The sequence below is a fragment of the Sparus aurata genome, chromosome 11, assembly GCF_900880675.1.
Source record: "Sparus aurata chromosome 11, fSpaAur1.1, whole genome shotgun sequence".
Taxonomy (NCBI): Eukaryota; Metazoa; Chordata; class Actinopteri; order Spariformes; family Sparidae; genus Sparus; species Sparus aurata.
This window is the reverse complement of record NC_044197.1, coordinates 18,448,492-18,466,148: the sequence shown is the minus strand read 5'-3', so window position 1 is coordinate 18,466,148 and position 17,657 is coordinate 18,448,492. Positions and strand designations below refer to the sequence as shown.

The 17,657-nt window shown below is 37.8% G+C and overlaps 2 protein-coding genes across 11 annotated transcripts in view; both read right to left on the bottom strand.

Annotated features, from left to right (window-relative positions):
• Positions 1–8,541, bottom strand: part of opa1 (OPA1 mitochondrial dynamin like GTPase) — a 43,152-nt gene extending 34,611 nt beyond the window's left edge. For 2 of the 9 annotated variants that reach the window (XM_030433210.1, XM_030433209.1), the window contains exons 1-7: positions 8,307–8,539; positions 6,632–6,956; positions 6,304–6,400; positions 5,994–6,101; positions 4,148–4,201; positions 2,164–2,246; positions 196–351 (exon numbers count right to left, since the gene is read on the bottom strand). In XM_030433210.1, the coding sequence (XP_030289070.1) occupies positions 196–351; positions 2,164–2,246; positions 4,148–4,201; positions 5,994–6,101; positions 6,304–6,400; positions 6,632–6,956; positions 8,307–8,335 (852 nt within the window). In that variant the 5' untranslated portion in view covers positions 8,336–8,539. Of the gene's footprint in view, positions 1–195; positions 352–2,163; positions 2,247–4,147; positions 4,202–5,993; positions 6,102–6,303; positions 6,401–6,631; positions 6,957–8,306 lie in introns of all 9 variants that reach the window. The other 7 variants (XM_030433204.1, XM_030433206.1, XM_030433207.1 and 4 more) reach the window with 7 other exon arrangements.
• Positions 8,542–10,252: 1,711 nt separating this feature from the next.
• The window catches only part of atp13a3 (ATPase 13A3), a 53,516-nt gene continuing 46,111 nt past the window's right edge, over positions 10,253–17,657 (bottom strand). The window contains exons 33-34 of one of the 2 annotated variants that reach the window (XM_030432998.1): positions 16,677–16,769; positions 10,253–15,313 (exon numbers count right to left, since the gene is read on the bottom strand). In XM_030432998.1, the coding sequence (XP_030288858.1) occupies positions 15,116–15,313; positions 16,677–16,769 (291 nt within the window). In that variant the 3' untranslated portion in view covers positions 10,253–15,115. The remainder of the gene's footprint in view (positions 15,314–16,676; positions 16,770–17,657) is intronic. The other variant, XM_030432999.1, reaches the window with a different exon arrangement.

Genomic DNA, 17,657 nt, shown 5'->3' with positions numbered 1-17,657 from the left:
CACAGGTGCAACAAATGTTTTACTATTGAGGCAGTGAAACCCTGCTTTTCAGCCTGGTGTTAAACTTGACTTATTTTGTGAAAAAAAAGTGAATGGTTGTTATAAATTGTCCTGAAAAAAATATTCTCTCTCTTCTCTGATCTTTTAGAAGGCTTTGGTGGGATAGGGCAGATTTAAGTGGGTTGGGACCTTCACCTTGCGTTTCTGTTGAGGGGGGCTGGGGTTCGGAGGCGGACTGGGAGCAGGCTCTGGCGGTGGGGGACGCGCATTATTCGCTGCAGCGGCCCGCCGGACCTCCTCCTCGTGCCGCTGGATCTGCTGCTGAATAAGAATGAGCTCGCCAAGCAGACCCTGCTGGGGCACGTCATAATGAGAGACAGGTAGGAGCAGCAACAAAGACAATAACCAGCCACTGCACTGGCCGGCCATATAGGCAAATGCTGCTCCAAAACACACGGTGACAACAGAGGAAACCTGGCCTGAGACTCTTAGTCACTGGCATTCGTTCAGTTCAGGCAGGAGAATCACGTTTCAGTCAAAGCTCGAGTTTAAAAGAATCAAGGTCTTTGCCTTTGGTAATCTCGCCACCATCATCAGTGTGACCCAACAAAGTCAGTCTCTCTCAAACAAAAAGGGGAGATGCCAAACTTTGCCGAACTGAAAGCAGAGGAGGTGACTAATACCACAACCAGCACCTCTCAGCAAGTGGCAACAACAGTGACTCTGTTCTGTCCTCAACATCATGCACCACTATGGACTAATGACTGCACCTTCACTATGATTCTGATGACAATATGATTGACTTCATGCCAATGTATAGCAATATAAAATACAGTAAAAAAGTAGAATATCAAGTTTTACTGTAAAAGATCAAATAATAACCAAGTTCAGAAGAAATGTTTTACTGTGCTGTAAATGCATAATTGGTCAGATGAAGGTGAAGATGATGTGATTAACTAAGCATAGCAAGCACTGGGACATATCTCTATAAGGAGAAAAGCATACTATGCAGCAGGTGAAATTTGCTTTAGTTCAAGGGTCCCCAACATGAACTCGTCATCATCTTGTGCTCTGTGAAAGGCTTGTATGATAATATAACAGTTTAATGTAATTTTAAGTTCAATTTTACCTGCACAAGTTGTGTTAAATGTGCTCATGTTGGAGACCATGATTGCAGACTAAAAGCAGGGCAGAGGAGAGAAAAGCTGCCATCTGTCTTTTTTGTTGTTGTTTTTCGTAATATTATTTTTCGGACATTCACATGTTTTCATTGTTTAAACTTAAACTCTGTCCAGTGTTAAAAAAAAAACACAGAAACATTAAAAAGAACAGAAGGACACTGAATGGGTCATTTTGCAGAAAAGAACATGACACAAAATAAACAAAAAACAGAGAGGAAAGCAGAAATGAAACACATGTGCATACAAAGTGTTCTGCCAGAGAGACCTGTATAAAATAAAGCTGGAAAAAGCAACATTTTCAATGAATGAGACTTCTAGAAAACAGTTGAAAAGCATTAAAAGTAGTAAAACCTCTTTTGAAGCCATGATAAATATCAATATGCATAATGTCTCAGATTATACTCTCAGAATGAGTGCCATACAGTATGCACATACTACTGGCAAAACCGTAAAAAGGTTCATGTAGTAAAACAATTAAGAGTGAGCAGGTCTGTAGTAAGACTCACACAGGAGTCTGGTCATCTAATAAGTCATAAAACCATTTTCTTATAACAATGCCACTTGGTATCAAAAGCTCATCTTGTTTATACTGTAAGTTGGCAGCCAGTGTAAAACTTACAATTCACATTCAGTTGAACTGACTGATTCAAAATGCATCCAAAGATATGATATTTCTCTGTAGTACAAAATGTATCCCAGTAACTGGTAACTTTAATTTAAGTGCTTCTTTTAAATGTATCTTTTAACAAATTAAGTACGATGACATGAGGTGACACATCAATATGTGCCCCAGGGCCCTTGACTACTATGTTTTTATGCCTTGAACAATAAAGTCTTAATCATGTGTTTATTTTGGTAGATTTTGAATCAACCGATTGTAGTTCTTGAAGTGAAAGGTAGCCAAGCTGCAAAGGAGAGCTGAGTGAGGCCAAGCCGTGGCAAAGCAGAGAGGACAAAGTTTTGTAAGGTTTTATGAACTTGCCTTTTTGTATTGCTTGTCACTGGTATCTTGTGTGGCTGCAGAAGAGGAATCTGTGGCTTTTAGGGGAGGATCACCTGAGGTTTCTACCAGAGGAGACACAACAACACAGAATGAGGTTACTTATCAAATGAATCTTTTACTTTTAAGGGCTAAATACAAACAAGATTAGGAAGACAATATTGAAAAAAGCCAGAGTTATCATTGAGAGCATGCCTATGATAAAATATAAAGACCAGAGTGATTCAAATTCAAATGTCTGGAAAATGTTGCACTGATATAACATGTGCATATAAAACATGTACATATGTTTATTTACACATATAGAAAATGTGAAGTACAGGTCAGATTTGAGAAGTTTTAATTTTACATTAACCTCAACTGACTAAAATGTACAAACTACTAAACTCTACTTTTTAGTTCAACTGAGACTTTTGTGATTGGATATAGTATATATAATGAATATAATTGAGTGTGATTTTTGCTGTACTGCTTTAATAGTGCAGGCCATAGCATGTGAACATGTAAAGAATATGTTGCCAGTTATTATAAGATTAGTTCCAGAAAGAGTATTTGTGTGCCTGGAAATAATAATATAATTGGTGAACTTCTGTGGTTATAAAAGCAGTTTCTGTAGAATTCAATAAACATCTCAATTATGACATGAAGCACAAAGAAAAAAAAATCAATTAAAAGAATCAAGATCTTTTAATCAATTTCAAGCTGAACATTCAAATACCATGTTGATTAAAGTGCCTGAGTTAAGTTATTACGACGTGAGCTTACATGCGCTATTGCCGTGCACAAAGCAAAATCTGCTTAGTCCTAGAAATGAGGCTGGTGATTACAAAATGCAGCATATTGTCATGCTATATTTACAGTCAAATGTATCATCCAAGTGCACTAAATATATAAATAGAAAAACTTTTCACTATCCATACTCTTAAACTCTCTTTTAGCAATGAAAGGGTTTGAACTTGAAAACCAAAGAGCCAGGAACACTCCTTCATTTAATTTATGACTCACAGCAAAGGTGTGGTCCATTCTGGTCTGGCGGGTGATTTTTTAAGATTATGACTTTACACATATCAATGTAAATGAGCTTATTGCAGTTATATAATCACTGAGTTATATAATCATTACAATTTATCTGAATAAAATAAATATTATTGTACCACTATTTGTTATTGAAGAAAATAAGCATTTAGTGTAAATTTGAATATGTGCATGTCTTGAGTTATTGAATGGATGCTCTATGTAAAATGTATTTTTGGTGCATTTTCCAAACATTTGAGAGAAAGCAGCTACAGGCAGAATGAGCTCGTCCCAAAGATTAGTGAATGTTAGCATGATTAAAGAAAGTAGCCAAAACAGGCCAGGGGAGAGAGAGGGTGGAAGTCAAAGGAGGCAAATACCACACAGGTAGGACAAAGTACAGCCAAGGACAGTCAGGTTAAAGAAATTCAAAAGGAGAGGAGGGGACTACTAAAGGTATGCACAATGGATCTGCATTTCAGAGCTTTTCCAGGAAGTAAAATGTTAAAAAAAAACATCTAGTTAACACTCTCCTACTGCACAATCAAGTTCAAGGATTTTAAAATAATTCAGAGAGAGAGGAGAGAAACCTAAAGAGTGAGGCTTTCACCAATTCCAGTAAACAGATTTCAGCCTCGGGGTAAAATTGGATGTCTACATAAATAATAAAAGTTAAAGATGAGACCTTTTCACCATCCTACTGACAGGTCATTGACATTTCACTTAATACAGAACCTGTGTTAAACATGAACACTGCCATCCTTGACAGCAGCGCTGGTCTGCAACCTGGAAGCCAACGTCCTGGGAAGATGCCCTGCTACCGCCTTTTGAGCCCAACCGTGGCAAGCAGGAACCCACAACCATGCCAATATTGTGGCAAGATGGTGGTCAAACAGCGGCAGAGAGAAAAGAGGGGAGTGGGCAGCGCTACTGAGTGCGGGGGTTTACACACCTAACAACAGATGCAGACCAGAAGCTCCTTTGACTTCACTACCCAAACTCACACCTGTGAAGAATGTTGAGGACAGGAGGGTAGGGGAGGAGGAGGAGAAGGAAGAACAACACAAGATAAAAAATCATAAAAGACAGAAGCAGAGGGATGGTGGTCAAAGCAGGGACACAGCTAAATGATGTGTATTAAAACAAAGCTGCTGCTGTGCCAGAGCTTAAAGTGAAGTAGCCACTTAATGAGAAAACGTTAAAGGAGATCAGTACACCGCAAACTGAGCCTGACCTTGAAGGAGCCCAAAATTACAAATTGTGTCATTAACAACCAATCAAGAGGTGGTTCTATTCAAAAAGCATCTCCTCTATTGGCAACAGATTTGTAGGGAGAATAACATCTTCTTGCCTGTATTTTGATATGAATGTTATCACTCCCATTATCTTGTGACTTAAGAATAAATCAAGTTTCTTTGGCGGTAAGAGGAATTTCATAAAATTAGATGTCTTTTTTAGGGCTCCTAACAAGCAGACTATTCAGTAGCTTGAAAACAAGATAAAAACTTGTTGAAAAGCAGTAAAATGTCAAGTTTAAGCTGACGTGATGGTGAGTGGATGGTATTATTCTAGGGTGAGCTGTCCCTTTTGTCAACATTCGTGGAAAGAGTTGAGATATGTGTGTCATGTAGAGCTGCAACTCACATTTATTTTCACTGCCAATTACTCTGCTGAATATTTAAATGATTAATCGATTGTTTAGTCTATAACGTGAAAAAAAAAATTGCGAAAAATGTTAATCACAATTTCCCAGAGCCCAAAGCAACATTTTTAAATTGCTTCTTTTGACCAACCAGCAGTCAGAAAACCAAAGACTCTTCATTTACTACCATAAATTAAGTAAAGAAATGCAGTATATCCTTACATTTAATAAGCTGGAATCAATTTCGTATTGATACTTGGCTTAAAAAATTATGATTACTCAATTTTCAAAATAGTTGGCAACTAAAATACTTTAATCATTACTGCTGTATCGCAATGATCTGGTAAAGCAAAATAAAATAAAATGCAGGAATGATATGAATGGTATTCCAATTGACAACCGTAGTTATTGCTTTCCTTGATGAGGAGGTTTGAGGTTCACCCTAATCTTAGTAAACCCCTTCTACTCTACAAACAGGGATACCATTATAAGTGGTTTTCAAAAGACGGTGGATGACAGATTTAATTAAAAGGGGAACTTTTATCTGACAGACTTGAACTGTGGTAAAACGATGAATTAAAAGTGATACAAAGCAATTTTTGCGTTGTTTTTAAAAAATAAAGTGATATGAGCATAGAAATATTTACAGTCTCCAATTTTAAGACTGCTCAGCAACATGCACCTAGTCCCAGCTGAATAAATAAAAGCTGAAAAAAAGTATTATAGCGTTTCCTATAGAATTTCTGATCAAAGACATATTGTTTATAGACCTGCAGTATATCTAACCCTATATTTGGTGAAAAAGAGAGCTCCTATGCACCGACTGCCACAGAGAAGGGGGAGTGATGCAGAAAAAGCAGCATTTTAGAGCTTGAAGCAGGCCATTTCCTTATATTATTTCATAACTCTCAGTCCATCTTATCTCATTGTGCTCAGGTCAACATACTTAGAGCGTGATACAGGGCACACAACTGGATTGTTAAATATCTTATAGTCAAGAGCAGAGACCAGTGCAACAGTGGAAGACAGGTCTGCTTGTGTTACCTTCATTTGAAACTTTGACACTTAACAAGGCACTCAGATGTCTGCAGATAATTTGATGATGATTATCAAAATGTTTCTTTATGTGGACATAGTTAAGTTTTTGCTCACTCACCAGAGGACACGAGGCTTTTAAGGAAAGTGAAGTTCTCTCCTATCTTGTCTAGGTCAGGTAGTAGCTTGGCTATTTCCTCCATCTCTGGTAGAGCTTTGGCCAATTTATCTGTGGATGCAAGAATTAATATGTCAAGTGGAGAAGACAAAGGTCAGCAGGTAAATCTCATGATGCATGACTGTACAGCCACTCTTTAAATATGAACCAAAGAATAGCAAGTTTTAAGGATATCAGGGATCCTTTACAAGGACAACAAGGCAACAGTTTAACATGTTCACTTAAATCATGACATTAAAATGAAAACACTTACCAAAATCAATTTGTTCACTTAGTTCCCAGACAAAATCAGGAATGACCCAGTTGTATTCACTAAAATCTGGCAGCATGTCCTTCCACTCATCATAGGTCTGGAGATAAAATGACATGCTTATGTTATCCTAATATGAATTTATTAAGTCTTTCCTCTACTGTTTTCTATATGACATCATAACTATGTAGGGCTGGGGCAGCGCTTTAAATTACTCAGGAACATTTTTATGAAGTTCTGTAAAAATGTTTATCACCCTGCTAAACTCTATAGCTCTGTGATGATGAGAGAACAATGAACAAAACTGGTTCATGAATCCTCAATTGCTTACCTTTTTAGCTGTGTAGCCTCCTCCCACTGCTGAACCCAGCAGAATATAGCGGAGCTTTAACAGCCGAGCAGCAAGGCGAGCCACCCAGAACCCGCGCTGCTGCTGATAGCTACGCCCCCCTGACCCTGGGGGAGGCTTTGGAGGCCGCATGGGCAACCGTGACATGGAGGTGAAATATCGGGCTGCCGTGCGATGAGGGGCTCGCTGAGGGTTGGAGTTGCCCGAGTAGCGATGATGGATGGCACGGGACAGAGGGTGTAGCTTCTGCAGTGGTACCCGAAATCTCACCCCCATGTTGGTGGAGACTAGGTTCCTGCAAGCCATGCTGGGGAGATAAGGAAATTGGATGATAATCAACAGAAGCTCATCTTACTTGTGTGACTATAAACACTATATCCACTAAACATATAATGGAAGTCAGTCAGTTAGTCATCCCCTTATTGTATCCTTGATGATGCAGATACTGGCCAAAGAGGAACATTAAATACAATTTTAATCTCAAGAGAATCACTCTACAGATAAAAATGTGACACTTTGGAACAGGCAAACATAAGGCTTGTTACTAATGTTAGTGGTCATTATTGTAACAATAGTAACAGCAGCAGTAAGTTTAAAGTTATATTAAGTAAAATTTAAATCTGTTCCATGTCCAACCTGGGAAATGATGAAGGAGGAGAATTAAAGGTCCAGTGCATAAGGTTAGAGATTGCGATCAACAAAATACCCTTCAACTCCCTCTTCGCTATGGCCACTAAAAGCATGAACGTAAAAGACCCTTTCTACACTCAGCTTTTAGTTTGTCAATTCAGGGCTACTGTATAAACATGGCGAAGAGAGGTTCTACCTCTGTAGATATAAAAGGTTCCTTCTGAGGTGATAAAAACACATTGCTCCTTAGACTCTGGTGATACACAAATGAATACACAATGATAAATATTCTATTCCATTCCTGCCAATCAATCACCTTTAATTCCCCTAAATCTCACACACCAGACCTTTAACCCAGCCTACACTATACAGAGAGTTTCAACTAATTAGTGTGATGGAGCATAAAGCTAAGTAGCTATTGTGAAATGGAGTCACACTATGACAAGTTAACAATTTTGTTATGTGGTGCTGTTTGTAAAAAGCAAAACCACTAATACCTGCGTCATAAAGTCATAGAGAAGAAAGGATGAGGATAACGTTACATCTTACGCTAAGGCAACGTTATCGTTAGCTTGCAACATTCAAATATATTCCCAATGCAATGAGTTACAACACGTAAATCCTTTCTTGATTCATTCAATGTACAGTCTTTTATCATATAGTTATCTGAGAGAATACAAAGCACAAACTAAGTCAACCTGACAATTGTGTCAATACTGGAGGATAAACTGTCCCCCGGGTTGACGTTAGCTAACGTTAGCTAACGACAAAATCCAAAACAGCGGCACAATATGTCAGTGTCAGCGTGTGGAGACAGTGTATGCAGCTACTCAGCTAGCTAAACTATAATATATTTATGATTTAAATATTAGTCATTTTAATTGGACAACATATATTTACATGAAGGAGAAAGCTAGCTTCGCTGTCCTCAGCTGTCAAATGACCAGCGATCTGTGCTTTCCTCTAAAACAGCTAACACAAGCTAGCTAGTTTCTGTTACCGCTACGTTTATCAAACGGGGACTTACCAGGCAGCTTTACTCCCGACACGCAACATGGCGCTGTTAGAACCAGCGGGTAAACTCTATTCTCTCTTAAGTTCACTCTTCAGGCACGGTTCAATTCATCTTTCCAGATGGTACACATTTGCTTGCATGCTATGGCAGCTAGTTAACTAGCTCGTTAGCTTACAAGGACACAGCCAGAATGACAGTCCACTTCCGGTAAAAGGTGCTACCGACAAATGAACACTGACAGAAAACGCACCGGGGAAAATACTTCCTATGCGTCTAAAAACAGGGTGAACCGCTGTGATGTCACTGAGCAGTCAGTACCACTCTACCATGTTTGTCTTCCCATGTCACATCTTTGGGATATTGATATCTTGTACATAAAATAATAATGTGGATGCCTTTATCGGACCAGTGATGAAGTGCAAGTACATTTACTCAAGTACTGAGCATTAATACAATTTAAGGCACCTATACTTTACTTGAGTGTTACCCTTTTTTGCTACTTTATCCTTCTACTCCACTACATTTTGCTGGCAAATATTGTACTTTTTTTTAATCCACAACATTTATTTGATAACTTACTTACTTTTCAGACTGCATGCTTTATCAGAGCCAAAGTGACACATTTTTACAATTATGTATTATCATTCGAATAACAAAACACTGACTGAGATCATCAGGAAAAGGCTGAATATTGGATCCAATAATTGACCAGGCCAATAATCGGCCAACCCATAGTATACAGTATATGCATACAGTACATGTATGTATAATATACTTTTACCTTTAATACATAAGTACTTTTAATATTGGATACTTTGACATTAATTGCATTGATCACTTTTGACATTTAATTACATTTAATGTCAGACTAATGTAGTATTGATATGGGTGACTTTCAGTTTTACCAAAATCATATTTTAGCATTTTAACCAAGTATGTCTTTGGGGTACTGTGAAAAGGCACTGTTTAGGATAGTGCTTGCTATTGTGTACATGTGAAATGAATTTCTCTGTAATCATGCTTTTGTTTCCATCATAGGAATGCTTTGAAATATGAGCAATTCTCTCATGCAAAGTCTGCAGCCTCACATACCGATGGGAAATGCAAAAATCAGGGTAAAAAGTAGATGTTTAAATGGGCAACACGAATAACATGATTGATAAAGAGTCACTTGAATAGACAGGTGTAGCTTGGACTAGTTAAGAACAGCGCAGTTGATTTTAAATTGATGACTAACAGACATCTGCTCAGTCCTGTGATGAATATAGGTTAAAAACAGTAATGTGATCTTAGGCATACGCTGTTGAAATTGTAATGTAAGCAAAATGTTGCATGATCACACTGGAGAATCCAAAGTTAATGTGATAGTGACTTGTGGGTGTCAAACTTTCTCTCTTAGGTCTCATTTTCAAAAGAATTACATTTTTTTTAATACTGTTCATCCACCTGATATACATAGAATCTTCAACACTTGTGTACCTTATGCTGAGAGGAGGAACTTCTCAAGACTGAAGCTGTGTGGTAAGTATCCAAATCAGAGGCCAGAGCCTCCAATGTTCATATTTCTAGTGCATGCATGTAAATGGGCTGATAAGGCCTTGGTATGTATGCCGAGTATTCCTCTGCATGACTTTGTTTAGGTGATCGAAGTCAACTTTCCTGTAAACAATTTACCCAATATACTGGCAACTTGAGATGTGCTCTGCATACCTTCCTGAAGCTGCTGCAGCATGTTGGCGTCCCAGTTCATGCTAAATGGACACAATTTACCCAGACATTCAGCAGTGTTGTCAGAACATTTATTGAAAAGAAAGAAATCAAGATAAATTTGAAATACAATCCTCAGGGAAAAAGAAGTGAAAATAAATAAGAAATAAATTATAAAGTACAAAAATCTTCCAAAACAAAACAAAAAAAAGTACATCTCTGCCAATAAAAACAATACATATACCCCAGACGAGCTTCTAGTTGAGGTGTGGGCACTGCAAACAAAATGTACGCCTGATAGAGCCGACATACAGATGGACTACAATAAAAACGTTTTTACCAACAGTATGTCTTCATTCAGTTTGGGTAGCAACTTCTATTATTTCTCTATTCATTACAAATAGACACATTTCCCTGAGGAAACAACATCCACGTGAGGTTTCATACACTCAGTGGCTGACTCAATCTAAATGCCATTCGATGGTTTGTTTGAAATACATGACGTGAATTAGAGGCCAATGCTAACGGTCAGCGGTCGGTATATGTTGTACCTGTATAAGAGCATAGAGGTTTCAGCATAAAATCCATTGCTCTGACATAGCTGTCAGAATAAAAGGCAGAACTGTAGCGTAGACAAAAGCAACTGTAGTATTTACACTTTGCACGTCATTAAATTGATGAATTTTCTGTGTCAGGTTATGAAACAGCTGATACTGAATCATTTCACCCCTAGCAGCAATAAAATCACGTCTACAGCTGACCGCTGAAATCAAGCAACTAACCACACTTTTTGTTGCCAATAACTTTTTAGTTTTTGTTTTTTATGTTCGAGAATGAAATAAAATATGTACATTTAATGATCGGACAGAAAAGTAAGATTGTCAGATGTTGCTAAAATTCTGAATTCGCTAAGAGGAGGTGCCAAATGTCATCAGTTGAATTCCCTTCTTGTGTCAGATCCTTGGTTTTACACAAAGAAAAAAAAGCAAAAGAAAAGCTAAGAACCTGCAGAGACAAATCTTTTCACTCTACAGTAGACATGAGCTGCATTAAATTTACCCAATATAGAACAAATATTGATCCAAGTGCCCTGATCATACGTGACAATAACTGATTCATATTGTGAAATAAATGCCCACAATTTATGCCCTACTATGGAAGATCCAAGCTAATGCAACTCCATAACAAAACAGAGTACAAATAAATCCAACAGACAGTACAAATCAAAAAGTAGACAGACAAATGATTGTAACACAGTACCAAAATAGTAGAAAAAGACACACCAGCCCTTTGATAATCCAAAAATCAAACATTTTTATAACTATAATCTTTTGACTTTTATGCTCACACTAGAAATGTACATCTCATATATACAGATAGAATCCAATGTCTTATATAATCATCCACTTCTGCTCAGTCAAATCATTTTTGACAGAACTGAACACAGTTTAAAATATAACTTTTTCTTTTTTTTCTTCTCCTTTTCTCTGAATTTTTTAAACAACCAATACAGATGTGAAGAAAAGTCTTTGGAAATAGAATCAATAACCATAGTATTGCATTGCATTAAATTTTGTCCTTTAAACAACATTCAATTTTAGCCTCAGTAGGTTTCCAGAGAAAGAAATTAAAGCCTGAAAGGAAATAAAAGAAAAAATAATAAAATGAAATGAAATTCCATTGAAAATTCATGTGAACTCATGAAAGCTCATGTGTCCCATGTTTGGGCACATGAGGAACATTGTTGAAATCCCACAGATATAAGTCATTTAGACATTTTTTGCTTTGACAACATATCGAACGCTTTCGCAAAATTGGCAGCAGTGTCACACATTTCTCTCTAGTTTTGTCTGCTATATATCTTTCTTCTCACAATGACAGCTAACCCACAAAATACTATAACAAAACACTATAACTATCCTCATCAAATAAACAATGTACCCATTAAAACTAAAGGTCACATACCACATTTGCGCTTATCATAAAAACTGTATGGATCCAAAGTTCTGTGTGCATTTGATATCATATTACAAGTATCCCAATAGATGATGGCTTATATAGGAACAGAGCAACTCCAGACTCTTGTTAATGTGGATATTAAACAAATCTGCTGTGATTTTGTTTCTACATGAATAAAAATAATAAATGGACATGCTAAATGAGATGTTAAGTATCAGTTAATGAAGCGCCATTGTGTTGAGATATAATTCGATTCATTTTGTCAGGGAGTAAGAGTAACATTACATTTAGTTTGACATTCTTTTGACATGGCGTCTCATATGGTTACCACTGATTAGCACTCTGAAACACTGTTTGAAATCATTAATATTAAACCATAAAAGTCATGAAAGGCAGGCTGCTATGTAGAGTATACAGTTATACTGACAATGTGTGTTGGTGACACTCCAACCTAAACCGGTCTTCTGAATATCAAACACTGTGGCTGCTTTAAAGGTGGCTGTAAAACGGATGTCGTTTTTTCCCTTACAAAGGCCTGGGTGAGCTTAATTTAAGTCATGATGATTTCAAATGGTACCAGTTTTCATGGTAGCTTACACATAATGATTTCAGTCAGTCATGTTCGCAATAGGAAAGAAGCTACACAGTATTACAGCCGCCGTCTAAAGTTTACATGGAGTGAATGTTTGACACCTAAAGAACAGATGCATGTCAAAGAAAGAGCAGTGAACATAAATATATAGCCCTTAGCTCTCTATGTAGGTAGCCTATGTGTAATACATGAGTGTATATGGTCACCAGCATCCACCATATCAAGAGTGTGTTGTTGCATGGATGTTTTGAACGTGCCAAGAACTGTGAGCTGATGAGATTCACAATGCTTTTCCTTGATTACACTTTAAATCAGTCTTCCACAGGAAGAATTTTGTTTACAAAATAACATAAGCAGAACTACTGGCTAACTACTGGAGCAAATCTGACATGAGTTCCTAAATGTAAGATGCTTGGATTCATACAGTATGATCTCATGCATGTGACTAACGGTCCATGATAACCAGCCAGATTCATGCTACTGTATGCGTTACTTGTGCAGATTTCTTTTTTCAAATACAGAGATGTGAATGTTTCTAAATTCTACAGTAATGCTGTAATTACAGTAATATTTCTAGTATTGCAGCCATCATGTCTTCAGAACATGATGTCAAGGAGCTGGCTTCATGCAAGTCTTGGTTTGCTTTCAGTCTCCTGTCTGATACCATTAGGGGCTGACAGGACATGGCTCATAGATGCAAAAAACACGAGATTAAAGGTTTTAACTCACCCTATTGGCCCTTTGACTGTGTACAGGTCATTACACACTAGCAATCAACATCTTTTGATGGATAAAAAGTTTGCTATTATTCCATCTATTCTACCAGTGGGGCAAAAGGGTTTGGCCTGATGGGAGCGCAAGAGGAAGGCCATGTTGTTCCCTGTCAGACTTGGCATTGAATGTTAACAATTAACACGTGAGTTATGGATACTAATATGTTGTATGTTAGCATTATTATTAAAGTAAAGAAATGGTGAGTTATTCGGGGCCATGAATGTAATCAAATAATATCTAAGATATTTCCATCTGGAACAAAAGACTATCAGATCCACTGGTATGGCTAAAAAGTTGGGATGAAATTTGTCTTTTTGTAAGTCTTTTACATTTAAAATTCTAACCCAACAATATATTTGTTAAAAACCTGAAAGTTAATTTCAAACAAAGCAGAGATCCTGCCTGTGGTTGGAAATCTGTCTCCCTCACTGTTCTCTGTAGGTACTGTACTTTTAACATGCCCTAATGTTTTAGAATATTTTGCACAAATGATGAGGAAAATTCAACCACAGATTAGTTTTGTGGTTTCAATCATCCATTGATGATCTATAATGTTCTTTGATTTCTGCCTGGGGTTTGCAATTAAACGAGTTAACTGCAACTGTTCCAAATTCCTAATCTTCTACATCTCAGTGTGCTTGAAAGACTACTTGAATACTGGTCTTAAGTGAGTAATTTCAATTATCCCTGGAGCTCCATGGTAAGCTTTACAACGTTCTTTTTGGTTATGATTCTGTCTTCTAGTGTGCGCTTTCCAGGCGGTAATGCTAGCTTATTAAAATTACTCTATATCTATACAGTATGTGCGTTAGATTAAAAAAGACCACTACATGGTAGCAATCAGAGCCTCCACCGCCCATAGCAGCTTGTTGAACAAGTAACTCACTGTGTGAACATCCTTAAAGTGAGGTGGTGGCTGCCCAGAAGTATGAACATAGAGAACAAATGCTGCTGATTTAAAAAAGGCATTATGATTAGATCACACATATTGTTCGGTGGCTTTACTGACCAACTCTATCTGTTACTCAATGCATGTTCAACCCTTCGTAATGTCTCAATTTCTTCCGGGATCTCACTTCCAGACTCTCTTTATCAAGCAATTTTTTCACTTGCTATTTCTGTCAGAGACAAAGGCCAAAGTAAAACTGCTCTTTTGGGCCAACATCTGCTTCATCCTATGGTGTAAATTTCCAGTGATCATCGTGAAAGCCTCAGATATATTATTTCATACTTCAGCTAAAACGCTCTTTGAGTACTGTGGTTCCAAATACATTTTCAGATCCTGTTATTTTAACAATGGTATAAAAGCAATCATTTTCAAGTCTACAACAACTTCTATGACATTTCATGTATGAAATGAAGTGCTCTGCTTTTTTCCATCCCCTTTCACACGTATAAAGTGAGGGGATTTCAAACTGTCAATCTGAAAAGGTCATTTATTAATCTTCCTCCAAACCTCGGGTGAATGCTGCTCAGCTACGGTGAACAGACATTGCAATAAGGAACGGGAATTATATTTTATGTTACTGATGTTTAAATGCCATTTAATGACAAGCAAGAGACCTGAGAGTGCGCAAGAGGGAAAGCCAAAGAGAACTGAAATTTGATTTGGTTCTCATGTGTGGTTTTTTTTGCACTAATGCCTCTGAAACTACATTATTAGCCCCAAGTCTCTTAACAGTTATGGCAAGCAATTATCCTGCAACAACTCCGTTTGAATAGGTTCACTGAACACGTGTCATATACGTGTCATGAAAGGGTTAGATTAGATTATGGGGCCGGGGGGGTGCTAGGAATTGATTATGAATTGATAGGTGGAGCCGTTTTCTGGGCGGGGTTTGGCTTCAGTGGTGGTTGTTGGTTTTGGAGGCCAGTCGGGGTCCACACTGAGCTCCTGGGCCAGATGCATGTAGCGAGCCTTCGGTGCCAACTTGCGTGGGCAGCATAGCCGTGTCAGACACTTGAAGGCGCCCAGGTCAATGGCCCCCTGAAAATACAACAGCCCCAAAAATAGACAAAATGAAATAAAATGTAAATAAACAGCGAAAAGGATGAAACAAGGAAAGAAAGAGATAAATGGTTCCATGAACTTTTGGCATATTTTGTTGAGATTTACTGACAAATAGAAATCGGCACAGTGCATGCTGATATAACTTTTGCATGCAACATATAAAACTGGAGGAGGCACATTTCTTAACACTGCTAAATAACAAAGTGTGCATGCATGCATGCATGCATGCAAGTCATTCAAATCAAAATTCAGCATGATAATAGTTTGAAGGAGTTGGCAGTTCACATCTTAAAGAGTAAGCCCACTCCTTAGAAAACAAGCTCATGGAGTCAAAGATTGTACAAACAAAAGGCTTAAACAGCAGGTCGTTACAGATAAAAAAATAAATAAAAAACAAATGTCCTTAACCTCATATTAGAAAATACTGTACATAATAGGAACCACTGACAGTGACAGTCATCGAACACATAACAGGTAAACTAAGATTAGTGCAGCAAGTAGAGCTTAGTATTGGACGTAGGCTGATACTGGTGATGCAGTAGATGGAAGGAGAGTAGGAGGCAATCAATGCTTCTACAAAAGCAAAGGGAATCTGTTTGAGCCATGATGATGATAATAATGGCACATTTGTATATTCATATTTGGATACAAATTATTGTATACCACAGTAATGTGTCCAGCACATATCACTCTTTTAAACATATTTCTCTACCATAAAAATACAATACAATGGGGATCTACAGTACGTAGTACAAACTACATCATCATACGACATTGTAATGTATATTGCCACTTTAAGGGTGAAGCTGGGTTAAATGCTATAAAGCCTGACAAATGTAATATATAGACAGTTGAATGTATTGACTTGGTGGTTTTTAAAGCAAGTGAGAGAAGTACTTACACACTTGACCAACAAACTTCAAAAGAAACAAAAAAAATTACTTCCCAGTCACAAACCCACTTATCTTATTGTTAATGTGTTTAACAGTGACCAACAGTAGCTCTAAATTAGTAAATAGCTTTCAGTTTAGTGTTAAGTGTTACCAAAAAATGTATAAAAAGCCCTTGAAAGCAGTTCTCAATCTTATTTCAAAACGGAGCCAGTGAACAGAATCTGTTTAAAAAATAAAGCCCTGAACAAAAGGCCACTCAGGGGAACACGAGAAGGAGAGGAAAGATCAGAATGAGACTGATGTCTAGCACATGCATGTCCATGTTAAAGGTTAGAATAGAAAGGTGCGGTCTGTAGCATTAGAGGAAAAGGTGGGTACAGAGAGGGGGAACACCACACAGGAGGAAAATGAAAGGGCTTAAGAAGAAGGTTTCAGATATTCCCAACCTGTGGTGTCGGGGCGGCAGGAGTGATGCCAAAGCTGCCCTGTTTGTCTCGGCTGAACACAAGCTTCCATAAGATGATGTCAAGGATGAAGGTCTATGGAATAGCGCAGTGGGCAGGGAAAAGAATTACAGAAAGGCTAATTTGATTTCACATAGCGACTGCTGGTGATTTTGCACACAATTGAAGACCCCTTCAATTGCTTTTGCAGAGCCACAATGTAGCTGTCTTAAGAGTTTTCTCCCATTAATTTGTGTGTTAATACAAGTGAGGTTAAAATTACAATAAACAAATTAGTAAGAAGAATGCATGGATACCAATATCTCAAAACACTGGAAACTCTGCAGAAAATGTTGCTCATGTGCAAAATCATTTTAGTTGATTGTTTTTTTTGTTTTGTTTTTTAATTCACTGAAAAAGGGGAAGGGGATTTGGACCGGTAGTTTAAGAAATGGCATCAACCAGGATAGGGCTGCACGATGTACCATTTCAGCATCGACATTGCGATGTGCATATGCGCAACAGTGGCATTACAAGACATCCGATGTCAGCAAATTACCTCAAACTGTTGGATTTTTTGCTGCTTCATACAAGGAGGAGGAGGAATAATGATATGTCAGATGTGAAATGCTTGAAGTGGGAAAACATAACTGCTGCAACTCCCCTGTTGGCTTGTGCGGCCCAAAGAGCCACTAGTTTGGACTGTTGGACAGACCACGTTGGACCATGTTGTTGTGTGTGTCCTTGGACACTGTCTGTACTTTCTGCGTGTCACTGAAACAAAGCAACAGACACACACGCTGAGTGTATAAGGCCATTGTTAATCTCCCAGAAGGCAGAAAATGGGGAGGGCAGAAAAGTTGTACTCGAAACCAGTAGATGTGAGTTTTTCCCAGTCTGATTTTACTGAAGAGTAAACAGAGCAATTTTTTAGGGCTGTGGTTTAAACAAAAACTGACTCTTCACCACGAGGTTTGAACTCTG